The sequence below is a fragment of the Mytilus californianus genome, unplaced genomic scaffold (genome assembly GCF_021869535.1).
Source record: "Mytilus californianus isolate M0D057914Y unplaced genomic scaffold, xbMytCali1.0.p SCAF_5, whole genome shotgun sequence".
In the NCBI taxonomy this organism is placed as follows: domain Eukaryota; kingdom Metazoa; phylum Mollusca; class Bivalvia; order Mytilida; family Mytilidae; genus Mytilus; species Mytilus californianus.
In genome coordinates, this window is record NW_026262701.1 from 1,480,207 (window position 1) to 1,498,794 (window position 18,588).

Sequence of the window (18,588 nt, forward strand, 5' to 3'; positions counted from 1 at the left end):
GTGTTTTGTTTTTGCCATGTCATTGTCAGTGTGTTTTCAACTTTTGAGTTTGAATATCAATTTTTTTAGCAGGATCTGCTTCCCTTTCCAGAGCACCTGGGATCACCCCCGGTTTTTGGTTGGGTTCGTGTTGCTCGATCAGTCTTTAGTTTTCTATGTTGCGCTTTGTGTACTCACGTTGTTTATCTTTGGTTTGTTCTTTTTAATTTTTTCGGCATGGTGTTTTCAGTTTATTTCGACTTTGAGTTTGAATGTCCCTTTAGTATCTTTCGCCTCCCTTTTGTACCTGTGCATGTGTGTATTTTCAGGAGACATTGTACAACAAAGAATGTATCTTATTTTACTTTTGTATCATATATCATTGATGGAGATAATTCGTTTAGAAAGCAGTCATATAGTTTGTTTTTTGTTTCTTATTCGTTTTGTTGGCATATATATATTCAAATGAATATACCATTAAATCAATTAATAGTTTTAATTGCTATTATGTTTCTATAATTTCAGATCATCAAGTTAAAATAATCAACTACTCAAAGGGTATTTCCAATCTTTTTGAAAAGCAGGCTGGGTAAGAAAAAGGAGCAATCGGAAGTATTGTTTATGGAATTGGTCCGTGTTCTTACCGGCAAAGGTGTGCGATCTAATTGTGGTGGATTTGCAGAAGGATCAGAAATGGTTTGAAGCGACAGATTTTACGATGGTTATTCCAAATATGGAAGTTTTGGTCAATGATACTTCGAAGATAAGAGATGATATAGAACCCGGTCATGCAATGTTTAAAATGTGTGAAGAAGGTCATCGTCCTTGCTACGCAGAATTGAGACTAGAAACCTCTCAGACAGCGGTAGTGAACTTAGTGGCATCTAAAACCTGCAGTTTGAGCCAACTTCTACAAGTTTTTCCAGATGAATCAAAGTTTATTTCTAGTAAACTAGTAGTGGACAACGCAACAGAAATGATGAGCAATATTCGTTTGAGAGATGAAATTTCGGTGATTACTAGTGGACCCTGTGGCACCTACACATTTACAGACGGAGACTTTGGACCAGGCACCGAAGATAACGTGTATGCTATACAAGGAAGTTCGTGGCCTTCAAATGCAATTGAATGGTTACAAAGGTCCAGACGTTTTGATTGGTCCTCGGTAGACGTTATACATCAAATAGCTGATTTAGGACTTTTTGTGCTTGTGGAGGATATATATTCTGAAAATCAACATATAGAATGGAGAATATTATTTGTTCTTGCCGAGATACTTTTGATCTGGAGCTTAAATGAAACACTGTTTTACTGCTACCTTATTATAAAACTATTTTTGCGAATGAAAAAAGATTTAATAAAAAATGTTTTAGATAGCTTTATGACAATATTTTCTGGGTGGCTGATGAAACCGAGAAGTCATCCTTGAAAGCGGAAAATCTTATATTTTGCTTAGAGGCATGTATGAAAAACTATTGTACTTTCTACAGAAGAATGAATTTCCGCACTATTTTGTTGAAAACAACAATCTTCTTACAGGAAAGACAGGTGATGGGGATAAAATTATCGCGATCGAAATGCAAACCAATTTTAGTTCTGATGTTTTGGACGTAATTGCGAATTTAGCAACTTGCGTAGAATCAGAACAAGTTTCAGAAATGTATCAGATTGGAGTGAATTGGTAAGGGTATTGCCATGGATTAATAGGACAGTACAACCATATATTACTTCCAATTATCATATTAAAAAAGCTTCCTACAACACGTAATCCGTGTCTTTTTTTATGCCTTGATGATTATACATAAATGTATAGCCACCAAAATTAGGCATGTGTACCGTGAAAACGTTTAGATTTTCTGAATCAAAGATACAGTGCTTTTGAAAACATAATGTCATTATATCAAGACATTCATTAATGTAAACTGAGATTTACATAGAAACAATTCAACTTAACTAAATAAGATTCATAAGAAAAAAAATTCCACCGATGAAATATATATATGTAATCTTTATCTTAATCAAAAGAAGGAGTCTAGTGCGATATCAAAATATAAGAAAAAAATGCAGTTATAAATGAGAATAATATACACATTGATTTATATAAACACGAACAGAAAGAACATTTGTATTCGAAGTTGTTTTAAATTCAGGCAGTATACCTTAATAAACTGTGAATGCATATAAATATCTTGCTTGCAAAAATTATTATCACTCGGTACAATGGTTTAAGTCAATAAGATTAAGGTTTTATTACATGTATCAAGCTTACAAAGGGCATTGTAATGATACAACTACATCTAATTATTGGGAGCAAGTTACAAACTGGTATTATTCTAAATTTACAGTAAATCAATGAACCTTGAAAATAAGGACAAGCTCAGACCAAGGACATATATATTCTTAATAACACGTCCTTGCCAAGACGAATAAAATGGTCTACCTTATACTTACCAAGTATAGTTGACTATTCACAAATTTCACTTAGAAACTCAATAAACGACAAGAACTTTAAGTTAGTCAATCAAGGATCTAAATTTTACATTTATAGGACCATACGAATCTCATCAAAGAAACATGAAGACCAGGTTCAGATGAACACTGTGTCTAAACTACCCCGGCAATAAATGTTCGCACTCAATAGTATCTAATATCCGGTACGGTGACGGACCATCAGCAGACAGGGAAAAGGTAGGATTCTCTGTTTATTTATATGTTGTTTTAATGATATTGAAGAATATACATACACATATAACTATTTTCGATTGTGAGATGTAATATTTTCTACAACCGTTCTATATTAATGGAGAAATGAGTAAAAAGGCACATCAAAATGGTTAATTGAGTGAACCTTGCCTCGAAATTGTTTAATTTCTCTTTATACATTGTACGGAAAGAAAGGTACGGAAAGAAATATATTAACACGGAGATTACAAGACTAGTCACTATGAGCACCTCAATATTTGTATTTCTGTGCATGGAACGAAAGAAATGGGTAATGTCAAAATGGAAGGACACGGTTTTGTCAATGTTGTTTACTACATAAGGACCCGGTTTTGTCTCAGTATAGGACCCGGTTTTGTTTTGTTTTGAAACCACATATTTATGAAAAACAACGTTAACACAGATCTGAACATTGTCCATCGGAATAAATTTAACCTGTCGTGTTAAAATTTATTTTAAACGGGAACTTTTTGAAATAGGGAGTAGACATTTTTCGAATGCTATATGTATACCTTATTGCACTTATCTTCTAACTAAGTTTAAATGGAAATAAATACTTTATAGCATGCACTTACATTAATTCCTTATAATGTTTGTTTGTTTTCTATACTAGTATGAAATGATGTAAAAATATGAAGATGTGGTATGATTGTGTTACCATATCAATTAATCAAAAGAGTAAAGCTAGTATGCTTTACTGTACTATACGCTATGCTGACTATATATTTACTATCATTTACTCATTCATTCATTCATTGACGGACAGTCAGAAAAAGTCTTTAGTTTATACTACTCTACGCGAATTAATCATGCATGCAACCCCGCTAAATTTTCTGGTACTATATATATACTGTATTACTCGTACTAATGCGGTTTTTTTACACTTGAGCACGCACATAACATAGCTGTGGGATTTTCAACTTTCTCTCTATTTTCAGGTAAGCACATTTAACTTTGTAGGCCTTTTAAAGCATGTTTTCCATATCAAATTCACAGTTCAAATTCCAAGGAAACTTCAAGTTAACATTTAAAATAAATGTATATTCCAATTATGTATTTTCAATGTGATTCTAATATGACGTTCTTCTTTCGCTTTGTAAACAAAGCCATGTTATCATTCCAATAGAACATTGGCTGCACGTGATTTACGTCACAATTGAAATTGCAACGCCAGTTGTATTTTGAACTGCGCCGGAGATCAAAATGGACATTTGTGTTGGTGTTGATCACTAGGAAATTAAATAAAATCATTCTGAAAATAAGTTTACATGTGTCTGTTAATTTTTTTATCGTGAAACGGTTGATTTTCTTGAACGTTTGGCTACCTCAAATCAAAATGGTTGCCTTTCGAACATGTATTTTAGGTCCGCTTCGATGTACACAAGTTTTAAACTTTCCTTTTAGAATCGAAATAATTCTATCATGCCATGATATGATCATTTTAACATGGGTAGGCATTATATTTGTCAACATTTTATACCTCGCTAACGCTTGGTTTAAAGATATTAATAAATATAATGCCTACCCATGTAGCTTAGAGCATGGCATGAAAGAATTGTTTCTTAGATAAAAGTTGGTTTGCAACATAATAACATCCCAATATCTACGTCTTATTTAAAACCACCTAAGTGGCCATTTAGTCCATGTAAAATGCCAATGAGCCAAATGACGTAAAAGTTAGAAATTATAGGTCACAAGAACAAACTATCAAAACCAGTTGAAAAAGGCTAAGCTCGCTTGAATACAGAGCCTTATAGTAAATGCACGTTGCCACTCAAAGTTGGCGGATGTCTGTTTTTTTTTTCGTTTTTTTTTATTAAATTTCATAATGGTGTACGATATAGTTATATCAATTTAGTGGAGGATCCAGGGGGTAGAGGAAGTACGCACCCCACCCTTTTGGTGGCTAGAAATAATTATTATATCATGTTTTTTTCACGATTTATATATGATTTTTTAGCATAAAATCGTCCAAAAAAAAAATCCCCTCGCTACGCTCGGTGGTATATAATCCGTTTGATGGAATTACGTCTCATTTCAAAAAATCCTCGGTCCAACATGCATATTGAAAATTATAAACTTGACCAACGTCACTAAAATGTAGAACATTTGTCAATGTACAATAATCATTACACAATGCAGAGATAAAAAGAACCGTTTATTTATAAAATTATTAAAAAAAATAATCACTATTGCAATTTCTGGATGGCCTGAGACTATTATACTAATTTATACTTCGTATTATAATTACAAGGAGGGGTAAAAAGATTTTTAACGCATTATTATTTTGATCCTTTGCGCCGCATGGAAATTCATTTTCTAGGGCGATTCTGCAAGCATATACATTTGTCTTATTCTTTTGCTTTATACTGAACATTTAGTGTTCAGAATATTTATTTTCAAACGATCATACTGCCCCTCCCTCCCTAGGTAGAGTGGAATATTTATTAAGATAGCCATCCTGTTGTCCCAGAAAATCACATATCAAATGTGCGTCCTTCAATTTTCAAGGCCGTACACTATCCAAGTTTTAACACTTAAATTTACATTATTGATATAAAAAAAAATGCGTTACAAAACCTTCATTTCTTTGTATTTCCCCGTTAAAGTATTCGTTTTTATACAAAGCAAAATTAAAATTACTTTTGTTCCAATAATGCAAGAATTCAAGTGTTTACGGATTCATATAGATTATAAGTTATCCTCTGAAAGAAATTGTTTTCCAACGAACCCCCACACTCCTGTTGAATGCCAGATTTTAATATACGTCATGCGATTATGCATTATTTTCTATGACAAAACCAGGTCTGCTTTGTGAAATTTTAGGACGAAACCGGGTCGTACACATTGACAAAACCGGGTCCTTCCATTTTGTCTTCACCAATTTCTTTCGTTCCATGCACAGAAATACAAATATTGAGGTGCTCATAGTGACTAGTCTTGCAATCTCCGTGTTAATATCTTTCTTTCGGTACCTTTCAGTACAATGTGCACAATGTAAAGAGAAATTAACCAAATTCGAGGCAAGGTTCACTCAATTCACCATTTTGGTGTGCCTTTTACGCATTTCTCTATTAATCTAGAACGGTTGTAGAAAATATAACATCTCACAATCGAAAATAGTTATATGTGTATGTATATTCTTCAATATCATTAAAACAACACATAAATAAACAGAAATCCTACCTATTCTCTGTCTGTTGATGGTCCGTTACCGTACCGGATATTAGATACTATTGAGTCAAAACATTTTTGCCGGGGTAGTTTAGACACAGTGATGATCCTTATCAAATGAAGTGACCTCTGAATAAATTTGTAGACAAAACACACTTTGCCTTTTCCTCAAGAGAAATTACTTAATCAAGACAAGATTGCTACACTACAATCCCTTGCCGTTGTGTAAATGATGAATAAAATGGTTTGTCACAACGACGTGTCATTGTGTTACCAATGTCAAAATAAGGTCAGAGTCCATAATTCCCGCAAAAATGGTCAAATCAAAATGACCGTATAATATTATGATCAACTTAATATGATCGTAAAAACTCCTACTAAGTATGAGTTTTCTGTCAAACAGTTTCAGAGGCGTTCACAAAGTGTCAGTGTTACAATCTCCAACAAATGGTCAAAGTCCTGTAACCCCCTTAATCAAAGTGACCGAAATCACTGGTGGAATGATTAGAAGAAATGTGTGAATAAGTTCAAATCATATTTCGGTATTCCACTTAGGAATGGTGGTGCACCAATAAAAACATTCATATAGAACTATTGCAGATAGTTGCACTTCTGCAATTCCTTAGAAAGACATCTTTTTTCAGTATATAAAATGAGTTCAATGTGTGTCAATGTCAGTGGGTCACTTAACTAACAATTTCTGTCCAAATTATTATTTTTATGAAATCATATTCATTGTTTTAAGTTTACATTCTATCAAATAGAGGAAACTACAAAATAAGGATAATCTAAAAAAAAATTGGTTCCTCAGTATACAAAATTGCACAAAGAGAGTTTTTATTTGTGGAACAAAAACATTTCTACAAAAAAACCTTACTGTTTGATAACTAAAAAGTGTTCAAAAGTAAAATAACAAAAATACCGAACTCCAAGGGAAATTCAAAACGGAAAGACCGTTATAAAATGGCAAAATCAAAAGCTCAAACACATCTAACGAATGGAAAACTGCTGTCATATTCCTGACTTGGTACAGGCATTTCCTTATGTAGAAAACGGTGGATTAAACCTGGTTTTATAGCTAGCTAAACCTCTCACTTATTGAATTTTCTAGCAAGTAACAGCAACAGAAATGTCTATTTTGATCTCTGCTGGCTTTCAAAATACAATAAATGTTACAATTCTAATTGTAACGTCACACAGGTGCATCACATGTTTTATTTGAATTAGAACATGGCTTTGTTTACAAAGTGAAAGAAGAACGTCTCATTGGAATTTTAACAATAAAGCCATTCAGACCATCATTGATAAATCAAAATTACTTACATAGCAGATCTATTAATCACCATTGAAGAAAAGTAGACAATAACTATCTTCATTAAACAAGTTGCTGGAGATATGCAACTATAAATTTACATTTTCCACACTTTGTATTTAACTATAGAACAACAACACTTGGAAGGACACTATCGGGTTAAATAGTTTAATAACGATATGTTTAACCACTCTGCATACCTTAGGTATCCACTTCCTAAGACCAGTGGATAAGTCAAGACTTAAACAGTGGTGCTTCAACTTGTCTTTACTCAACATTTCAGTGCATAAGCAAAGCATATTTACCATTGAAAATTATAAATCATGAAAAACAAAATTTAAACGAGAATAGAAAAATCAATCATATCCAAGTTTCTTTTCAAATTTCAAATATCGTCTTGAGACAGTAACTATAACGAACTATTTCTAAATATTACAACAAAAAAACAAACAAGTCTGGGAAATAACTCTTTGAGTGGAATAATTGATAACATAGTTTGTGTCTCCTACCATGGTTTCCTTGATAGAGTGTTGAAGCTATTGAACAATTAGTTCAAAGTGGTTAAGTTGAAGTCATTCCTTCCAATATCAACAATATAGAGTCACTTGACCATTATAAAATATCTGTGTCACAGATGACCATGAATATATTCTTAATGTCATAACTACAATCATGTCCTCTTTTCCTCAATTATGATATCACCAAATGAAACTTATAACTAGATTTCTACTTGCAGGAGTAAAACAACTGGTGCAACAACTGGAGTAGAGCCCTTGAGCTCCAAAGTTCAACCCTGGTTTTTGGCGTTGTTCATGTTGCTCAGTCTTTAGTCTTATCGTCGACTTTTTGTCATGGCGTTGTTAGTTTTCCTTCGACTTTTGAGTTTTGAATGTCCCCCTTGGTATCTTCTGCCTCTTATTTTATAGGAGATAACAGACAATAACAGACAGACTATTTTCCGCAAATTTTTTTTGGCAATAAAATAAAACAATTCACATTTGTATATTTCTTTTATTCATACGTCCACAGACTTATAAACACAGACATTTAGTGGCACTGATCTACTGATGAGCTCTACAGTGTTTCTCACAGTAACCCTATGTACATGATGTAACATCACATCAATGTTTACACTTGACAGGACACTTAATTAGTAACCAATAACAAAACAACTATAACAAGGTCAGTGTGTCCTTCAGAAATGTAATGTTAATCTATCAATGTCCATCAAATCATCTGTTAACTGTAAAGAGAAAAGGGAGGCAATTCATTATAATGGTATTATAAACATGATGTTGGTAAACAAATCAGTCCTAAAGTAATTAACTTTGAACCAGAACATATATATGTATATACACAAGTTTAAATTGAAAACAACGTTCAAACCTAGGATTGAATATATGTATATGTATATACATATATTCAGATCCAATAATTGTATTGTGTAAGAAGCCTTATTGTGTCACAGGAATTGACAGCCGCAAATGAAATATTATTTGAAGCCTGCAATCCTTCAAACACATAACAGTTCATTTTTTCTACTGCAATACTCATTAAATTTTCAAAACAAAACATTTGAAATATTGCAAAAATTATTTAATCCTTCCATCAACCTTATTATTGAAGGCAGATGTCATCCAATAAAAAATGGTATACATGTCGTTTTGTATGAGGATAGTTAAATATGTAAATCTGATTTTCAATCGGCAACTAAAATAATAAATGTTTTATAACAAGGCAAGGTTACCTAAATTTTTTGACTAAAATTTGGGTTTCTCTTCAGCATTTATTTTGCCTTTAATATCAAATTAGGCTATATTGTATTAGGTTAATATAACGTGGTCAATATGCTTCAACCAGAGTACTTTATGTTAATATAAAGTAATTGAACAAGTGGCTGTTGGTTGTTCATAATGCAAAAAAAAATTAAGAAGTTGAAGATGGAATTTCTTCACTTGTAGTCACATTACAAATCTGCTGGATTTTACAAAGATTACTAATTTACCATTTTGAATATTTTAGAATGATGTTTCATATAAAATATTTTCAAAATTGTATAAATACTGCCACAAACATATTTACAAAGCTCATAAGCCTGACATTTTTATGCTCACAAGTAAGTTGCATTGTTGAGAAATATTATTATTTATATAATATATAATGTATTGATATTTATAATTCAACATAAATCTGTAATGTTCGTTCATGTTTACTTTTATGTATGTATTGGAGAAGACATAAGGCAGTTGAAAAACTTGTGGCTAATCTGTTTGTCCATTTTGAACAATAAAATATGTTTAAACTATTATTAAACAGAAAATTGTATTTCACCTGTTCAAGAGATGTTCCAATACGTTTAGCTATCTCAGTTTTCTCCATCATACTTAGATGTAAATACTTCCATAACAAATCACCATCTAAAATGTTCTTTTGAGGATTCCTTAGCTCTTGTCTGATGCTCTGTACCGCCCTAAAATAAAGGAATATACATTCCAAAATTTCTAAAGTACAATAAAGGTTTATATCTTTATCAATCTAACATTTCTCTATGTTGATCATGTGGCCACTATGAAAAATCATAATGTAACCAAAAACAGAATAAATATAAGAACATCATACCCCCACTGTAGCACATATTTTATCTGTCAAAAAATTGATATATAGAGTCGGGCGCCCATATTCGCCACATTAAACAGCCTTTTTGTAAGCCCAACGCATGCCGATGCTTGAAAACTAATATGTTTTGTTGGTTTAATAAAATTAACTATTTAATAAAGTTAACCCAATTTTTAAATTGTTCCGAGATCACAAGTATTCAGTAGTAAAACACGTGCAAACATGAGAGAATAACAGTGTTTTTATTTGGCAAGGGGAACCCATTTTCGCCAGTTAGTCATTTAATATCTTTGACCTTTTTCGACAATAAAACAACTAAAATATACTACAGCAATACCACTAGATAAGCAATTTTTTTAAATTGAAATGCTAAATTTCATGAAAAATAGATTCACGATAACTGCGCATGCGTATAAATTGATAATATAGCACAAGTTAAATTTACTCACTTTTCATAGTTCTAATTAGTTGAAAAAAACAAATATTTGATTCTACAGGTTTGATCAGAATGCTTCTCTTTCTCGAAATGAGCAAAATTTCACTTTAAAAAATTATTATTTAGCACTTGTATGTATGTACTGGTAGATTCCTCCATTATTCAGAGCACCCCTTGAGAGCTGCGAGGGTGTGACAGAATATAAGTTCCCCCATAATATTTTTTCCAAAGAACTTGTATCATATAACAAAAGTTCCATTGGGAACTTTCCTTATATAATATATTATCCAATGCTATGCGGAAATTATAAAAGACCTTTACATGTGGGAAAAATTGCCAACAATGTACTAAGTTTTGGGCAAAATTCATTATAGGATGTATACGAGGATGTTATAGACTGAAATTTGCAAGTTCATCTTTGATATTCACCTTTGACTTTGAAAATCAATATTCTTAAAGACAAGGACTAACAGTTTACTAAGTTTGGATAAAATCCATTGAAGGATGTTGATTGTAGATTAATAAAAGTTTCAGGACTTTTTTTATTATGTAATAAAAGTTCTGGGGAATATTTGATATGTAATCATGACACATGACACTCTTTCTTTAAAGGAACAAATATTATGAAACCCTATGATGTTTTAGTTCCAGGAAAATATCTTATGAGAGTGGAAATAATATTATGTAATGTTTGTTCCCAAGAATATTTATTATCCATAGTTTTGTTCCAGTGGGGAACAAGTATGCGGAACAAATATATGTTCACAAGGGTACAGTGGAATCCGTGTACACTCCCTTTCAGGATTAATGGAGATGTGTCACTAACGTATTTACAACATTATTTACAAGGCCAATCCCCATCCCAACACAAAGGGAGTGCTAGGACACCAGGAAGTCTGTTATTATGGTGGAGGAAGCTGAAGTACTCGGAGAGAACGACTGGGAAACTTGGCATGAACAGACAAACTGAAGAGATATCAGAAGATTAATCTCCAGGTCAAAGTAGGGGGCAACATCTAGGCCCCCAAAGTACCCACTCTAGTTTAAACTCCAGTCTGGGTACCAGAGAAGTGTGTGGGAGGGTGAAAATCACCCTTCTGATGTACTGAAATTTCCAACGTCCCAAGTCAGATTCAAACCCAGGGCCTTCAGCACTGAAGCCATCGGTCTTAACCACTAGAGCACGAACCCACACAGCACACTCGTGAAAATCATGTTTCATTAGTAACGTTTTTCGAACCCTGATTTTTCTGACTGCTTATTGAAATTATGATTTACTTTAATATCTAATCATTTATATTGAATTGATACATTATCCATGTTTTATTGGAGACTTGTGAAGAGAGAATTACTAGCGGACGGAAATTGAAAGGAGATCAGACGAAGGGCAGTATAGATCGTCATATTTTGACACTTGCAAATGGGATCTTTTTTTTTTTTTGGCTAAATAACTGAAAAGGTGTTTTTTTTTCTTTTTTCTAATGTAGGGGATCAATATATATGAGAACATTTATTACAGGAGGACATACTTTCTTACCCTGCTGGTGCACCTGTTAGCATTCAGGGGCTGGTTAAAATTTTCTAAATGTATGGAACCATTTCAAAATATTACTGGTAATGCACAAGAAAAAAAGTCAAGTGAATATATCATTTAGTTTTTTATGATACAAATGTATATAGTAAAAAGCAAAGAACTGTTCAGTCTACAATTGGTGTTGATTATATATATCGAGAGCCAATATAATCGAATGGTAAAATAAAGAAAGATCATTCTTCTTCCACACAAACAGGACACATCCAGTTGACTTCAGAAAATAGTAAACTCATGTCTATCGTCAGCTGATCATCTCGTGAAAGACAGTCATAGTGATACCAGTTAAGTGGACAGCCATCCCTGTCAGATCCCACCCATAATATGCCATTCTGCTCATCAGTTTTTTTGCCTCTAGTCGCACAAACACCACACGTAAACATCTCATCGTCTTTATCATCTTCTGCAATCTGAAATAACAAATCTAATCTATATAAAAACAAAACATATGTATTTTATAGATTATCAAGGTCACATACCCAACACCAATAATATCAAGTCTACTCTACTTAAAAAGTTACCCTTTCATATTGTTGCTAATAATTCGGGGCCCAGACACTGTAACTTGACGATCTATACATTGACCTAAAGGAGTACTCCAGATACAGATTCCGGATTTTTGAAAGGAGGGGGAAACCTAAAATAGGCAAGGTTTTGAGTTGGACATGTAAATAGTCTACGACTATGTGTTATGGGCTTTGCTCATTGTTGAAGGCTGTACGGTGACCTATAGTAGTTAATGTCTTTTTCATTTGGTCTCTTGTGGAGAGTTGTATCATTGCCAATTACACCATATCTTCTTATTTTTATATTAAACATGTATATATATAATACCTCCATAAGGAGCCCCTGCAGCAGCTTTGTTAAGAGTATACCACATATCCTGTATCTATTAAAGTTTCACATCAAATATTCGTGGAATTAATTCGATATATTCCATATTCTTTATAAAGTAATAATACTAAGAAAAAAATCACATATCAGACTTTTCAATGTACCATTTAAAATCTAAAAAAAAAAATGCCCTAAAAAATCCTTATTCAAAATACCCTGAACTAGGTTCACCAATAATTAAATCACTTCTAATTCTCTGAATTTTTTGTTAGCTCTACGTACTCTTGGTCTACATAACTTAATTTGCTCTTCACTGTCAGATTCTTCGTCTGTATTTATCTCTGTATGTACCTCACCAGTAACTGTGATTAAATGTGGATTTACACGGTGTCTATTTTCTTCAGATTGATCAGATTTTTTATGTACTTTTTTTCTTTCTGTGGAAGTTTTTGTAGATTTAGCTTTTCTTTTTGATTGCTTCATTTTAATGACATTTTGTTTTTCTATCCTTTTAGCCTCTCTCACTGCTTTGGGTTGTTTTAAACCCTCTTCTTTTCCTTTTGTTCTAAACCTGCCTTCACCAATGGATTAGTGATTGCTCTGCCACAAGTTTTACACATGTCATTTAGTGTGGTTTCAACATTTTTCAAAGAGAGATCTTCTGTTTGAATGGTTGTGGTTGGATTCGGTCTTATAAACGACTTATCGATGGCTGTACTGTTAAGTGGATTCAAGCCCTTCTTTCTGAAGCGTTGCTTGATCATATGTGGTGACCAAGCTTTATCTTGTGCCTGTTGCAGAACATTTGCAATTTTATTCTTTTTTATTACCATGTCGGCTTTGACTAGTCCAATATTTAGGGCAAGCTCACTGTATCCACTTCTCAATGGATGGAAAATTTTGATCTAATGGCTGAAGGAAATGGGAGGTGTGCGGAGGCAATCCTAAAATCTCTATACTATGTTCAATAGCCATATCAATGACAGGAATTGATAAGTGGGAGGAATGATTGTCTATAATAAGAGGTTTGGACGTCTTAAGCCAATGCTTGCAATAAAAACTTTTTCAAACCAGTTTTCAAATACCGTATAGCGGGTTATTTTCACAGGGTGTTTATTTTCGCTTATTTTGGTGGATAAGGGGATATCGCGAAATTAATTTCCGCGAAAATTTATGCATACGTTCTGTACTTTCTAATAGCTAAAGCTTTTTGAAAACTCGATTTTTCCTGTTCGTCGGATCAATAATGGTTTATTAATTTAACCAACATAAATGCGAAAGGCTATTGTTCCCTGGCTGTCAGGTGTTAATTAGTTAATTGGTTACATAATAAAATAATTAATAATTTAAGAGTGTAAGGTACTCTATCAGGTATTTAATCCAAATTAATTAGTGTCAATTTATAGTCAATTTTAGTTGCAAGTCACTCATGATAATTTTATGATTTAATTAGTACATTAGAGGTCCGGTCAATTTCGTTACTAATCAACCGTAACATATATCAGAGTTTTGTTCACCTGTGACAAATATCTTAGTACCAGTATTCTATTGATTAACTGTATCAAAATATAATCAATAAATAAGACTTTATGCAGGTAAAACAATCATTTAACCATTACAATAGACACTTGTCAATTTTTTAACTGCAATCATTTTAGTATCCGCCAAAAACTTAAATTGTGATTAAAGAATCCGCCAAAAAAAAAAAAAATAATAATTTTCATATACTTTGTTGCCCCTAAATCGCGAAATTTTACACCCGCGAAAATAACCCGCTATACGGTAAGTCTCTAGTGATATAGCCGTTTTCAGCTGTGGCATACAACCAGTCTTTTGGCATTTCAGAGGCGTAACTTCCACAAGACTTTTTGTGAAGATAAGCATATTGGGCATAAATCCACCTGCAGCAAATGCACATGCTAATAAAGTTATGTGCTCGTCATCAGTCATTTGCTGTCTGTATGGGTTTTTTGTACCAGTTGGGGATATTATTTTTTGCTTTATTTGGTCTGTTTCTTTGCCAAACCCAGCCTCGTCTGCATTCCATATTTGTGATGGTTTGTCTTGGAGGTCAAGTTTGTTAATAATAGAATCTAATAGCTTGAAGTACTCATCTATAGTTTCTTGTGATGATACAGCAACTCGAGATCTCTGTAGGGAATTGGGTGTCCTTAAGGATAATTTGTGTTTCTTTAAAAACTTTTGACACCATTTCTTAGAAGGTGGTTTTTGTACTGATGGACATGATTTCCTGGTAACTGACAGTGCAAATGTTTTTAAAACCTTCCTGGTCAGACCAAAACCCCTTTCACTCATATATTTTACATAGTTAGCTAAAGAGGAATCCCAAGATTTTGTTAGATAAGGTTTTTGTCCACCTTTTTTTCCAATAATACTCTTTCCAAGTATATAATCTAATAATGTTTTTCTAGGTAATTTGTATAATTTGGAAGCCTTAGATTTCGAAATCAATCCTGTCTTTACTTTGTTAATTGCTGTGACAAGCTGCTCTTCTGTATATTGTTTATATTTTGCCATCTACAAAAATATTTTATTTTATTTGTTATTCAACGCAGATATTTAAAAATTCAAATGGGCATACATTTTCAAACCATGCATTTTATGCTTAGACTCATGGCATTATCTTTTAGTTGTTATTTGACTTTGAACTAGCTGTCAGTAACTGTGAGTACTCTTAGAGCTGTACTTTGTGTCTTTTTTTGTTGTTGTTTGTGAGGATGTAAAAATGTCTGGTCTGTGTTTTTGGTTAGACATTTTTTGCTTTGTTTCGATCTGATTGCCCTTTCAACATACTTTTATACGACCGCAAGATATTTAATTTCCAGACAATAACTCGAGTATAACAATAAGTGTAAGGATCTATGAAATTGTACAAGGTACCACACCAGGAAGTTTGGGATTGCTTTTTGGCGGTTATTGTCTTAAATATTTAGGCATTAGAAGCCAAAACCAAGCAGGGTTCCACCTCTGCGGTCGTATCAAGCTGTGCCCATCGGAGCATTTTATTACATTTTTTTTATGTTGTCTATAACACCAATTTCGCAGATAAATGTAGGGTTTAGTGCTCCAAAACATGTTTAACCCTGCCGCATTCTTTATGAGCATATTCCAAGTCAGGAGCAGGTATAGTTTAGCAGTAGTGGATCATTGGCTCATGACTGTCATATTTGTTTTTCGTAAATTGTTTTGCTATAAAGTATGCCGTTAGATTTTTAATTGAATTGTTTCGTATTTTTTATGTCTGGATCTATTATAGCCGACTATATGTACTTTTCGTAAAAAAAAAATCATCTGAATTGTGAAGTTTTGAATCAATAAGCAAAACGTTTCTTTTAATTGTTTAAGAACCATCCGCGTCTATTCAATCTAGCCAAGCCAGGGTTGCGATCTTTGACAAAGAGAAGAGGGGGACCACTTCGTTAAAATTAACATTGGCTAGCAAAGATACGTTTTAATGAAAATCTAAACTCTTTACAAATTGTGATTTGGATGGAGAGTTGTCTCATTGGCACTCATACCACATCTTCTTATATCTATCTACATCAAAATTAAAGGTCTTATTTTGTTAAAAATTAATTTGTTCATCCCGGTATCGAGCACTGGTCATTCATCGACCAGAAAATATTCAGTTTTGGCCTCAAGCATCAAATTCCTACATTCTTAATAGGTGTGGAAAACTATCAGAAATACCGATATGATTAGGTCAATTAAGTCCTCATTACTTGCTATATTTAAAAGTCCTGTAATATTTTGCACAGTCGAAAATCTCGCTGTAAATAAGAACTGCATAAACAGAACCCCAGCAGCATCCCTATTAATTATGTAGTGAAGTGCCCTCTCCCCCCCCCCCCTCATGATTAGATTTGTATCGTTATCGTCAATGGTGTCTTGTCCTATCATACTTACATTATACAATTGCAAAATTTGATAAAATTACAAGCATCTATCATATATTCATGTTGAGCAAAAGTTTTCAGCGTTCAGCTTCCATTTTGACAAAAAAACACGAAAATACACGCGCTATCACCCGGTCAAAAAACAATAACAGCGAAAATGAGTACATGGCGAATATGGGCGCCCGACTCTATATGTTTTGGGTTCTTTAAGACTTTTTCTTAAATATCATACAAGAACTGTCAGAATCAGATCTCTTAAAATGTAATTTTCCATATGATATCTATTTCCATAGGGCATGACTCCTGTAATAGTTAATTGGCATTATTTATCAAACATGTCCAAAAAACCTTGCTGATATAAATCTTTGTATCAAATTTCATAAAATCTGGCAGAAATGTAGGTGTGAAATTGCTTATAATGCAGTTTTCCATATAAATCACATTACAAATATACATTACTCCTGTAAAAATAGTTCCATCAGCACTGATTTTTAAACTCGTTCAAGACATTGCTGATATAAAAAAAAAGTATGAACAAAAATACCTAACTCCAAGAAAAATTCAAAAAGGGGGAAGTCCATAAAACTAACAAAATCAAATATTAGACTATATCAAAACCTTTGACTTAAATTTCATAAAAATCTGACAAGATTTGTACAAGTTAAGAGTGTTTACAAGACCAAAATGGACCTCCAGTATTTCTATGTCTCCCCCACCATGTCGTAAATAATAGTTGTCGGGGCTATTCCATTCAAATTAATCAGGGAGGACAGGGAGGAAAGTTTTATTTCTGACAGGGATTGTTGGTCATTAGTGCTTGTATGTCCATTTGATTGTGTGAAAAATTACACTGGCAGTTTGCTGGTTATTAGTGAATTACAGAAGCCTCAGCCTAACCTCTCACATTCATTTTAATGGAATAGCACTCACTATGTCTCTTTTTGTTAAATGTCTATTTATGATATTAACATCACTGAAGTAGTTTGTTACTTTACCTATATGTCCTTGGGTTAAGTCCTGCTATATGTTGTATCTGTATTGTCATAGAATTCTGTAACATAAGTAAACGTCTATATACTTTACCTATGGGTCCTTGGGTTAAGTCCTGCTATATCTGAATCTGTGTTGTCATAACATTCTGTAACAGGAGTAAACATCTATATACTTTACCTATATGTCCTTGGGTTAAGTCCTGCTATATGTTGTATCTGTGTTGTCATAGCATTCTGTAACATAAGTAAATGTCTATATACTTTACCTATAGGTCCTTGGGTTAAGTCCTGCTATATCTGAATCTGTGTTGTCATAACATTCTGTAACAGGAGTAAACGTCTATATACTTTACCTATAGGTCCTTGGATTAAGTCCTGCTATATGTTGTATCTGTGTTGTCATAGCATTCTGTAACATAAGTAAACGTCTATATACTTTACCTATAGGTCCTTGGGTTAAGTCCTGCTATATCTGAATCTGTGTTGTCATAACATTCTGTAACAGGAGTAAACGTCTATATACTTTACCTATAGGTCCTTGGGTTAAGTCCTGCTATATGTTGTATCTGTGTTGTCATAGCATTCTGTAACATCAGTAAACATCTATATACTTTACCTATAGGTCCTTGGGTTAAGTCCTGCTATATGTTGTATCTGTGTTGTCATAGAATTCTGTAACATGAGTAAACGTCTATATACTTTACCTATAGGTCCTTGGGTTAAGTCCTGCTATATGTTGTATCTGTGTTGTCATAGCATTCTGTAACATGAGTAAAAGTCTATATACTTTACCTATAGGTCCTTGGATTAAGTCCTGCTATATGTTGGATCTGTGTTGTCATAGCATTCTGTAACATAAGTAAACGTCTATATACTTTACCTATAGGTCCTTGGATTAAGTCCTGCTATATGTTGTATCTGTGTTGTCATAGCATTCTGTAACATAAGTAAATGTCTATATACATTACCTATAGGTCCTTGGGTTAAGTCCTGCTATATGTTGTATCTGTATTGTC

At 33.1% G+C, this 18,588-nt stretch overlaps 1 protein-coding gene across 11 annotated transcripts in view; it reads right to left on the reverse strand.

Annotated features, from left to right (window-relative positions):
- Positions 1-8,202: 8,202 nt before the first annotated feature.
- Positions 8,203-18,588, reverse strand: part of LOC127700205 (cleavage and polyadenylation specificity factor subunit 1-like) — a 48,694-nt gene continuing 38,308 nt past the window's right edge. For 2 of the 11 annotated variants that reach the window (XR_007981498.1, XR_007981494.1), the window contains exons 36-37: positions 17,926-18,013; positions 9,518-9,656 (exon numbers count right to left, since the gene is read on the reverse strand). Coding sequence is in view for 2 of the 11 variants with exons in the window: in XM_052203611.1 (XP_052059571.1) it covers positions 8,382-8,429; positions 9,518-9,656 (187 nt within the window). In the remaining 9 variants the exon portion in view is untranslated. Of the gene's footprint in view, positions 8,430-9,517; positions 9,657-17,925; positions 18,014-18,100; positions 18,453-18,588 lie in introns of those variants that run through there. The other 9 variants (XR_007981496.1, XR_007981490.1, XR_007981497.1 and 6 more) reach the window with 9 other exon arrangements.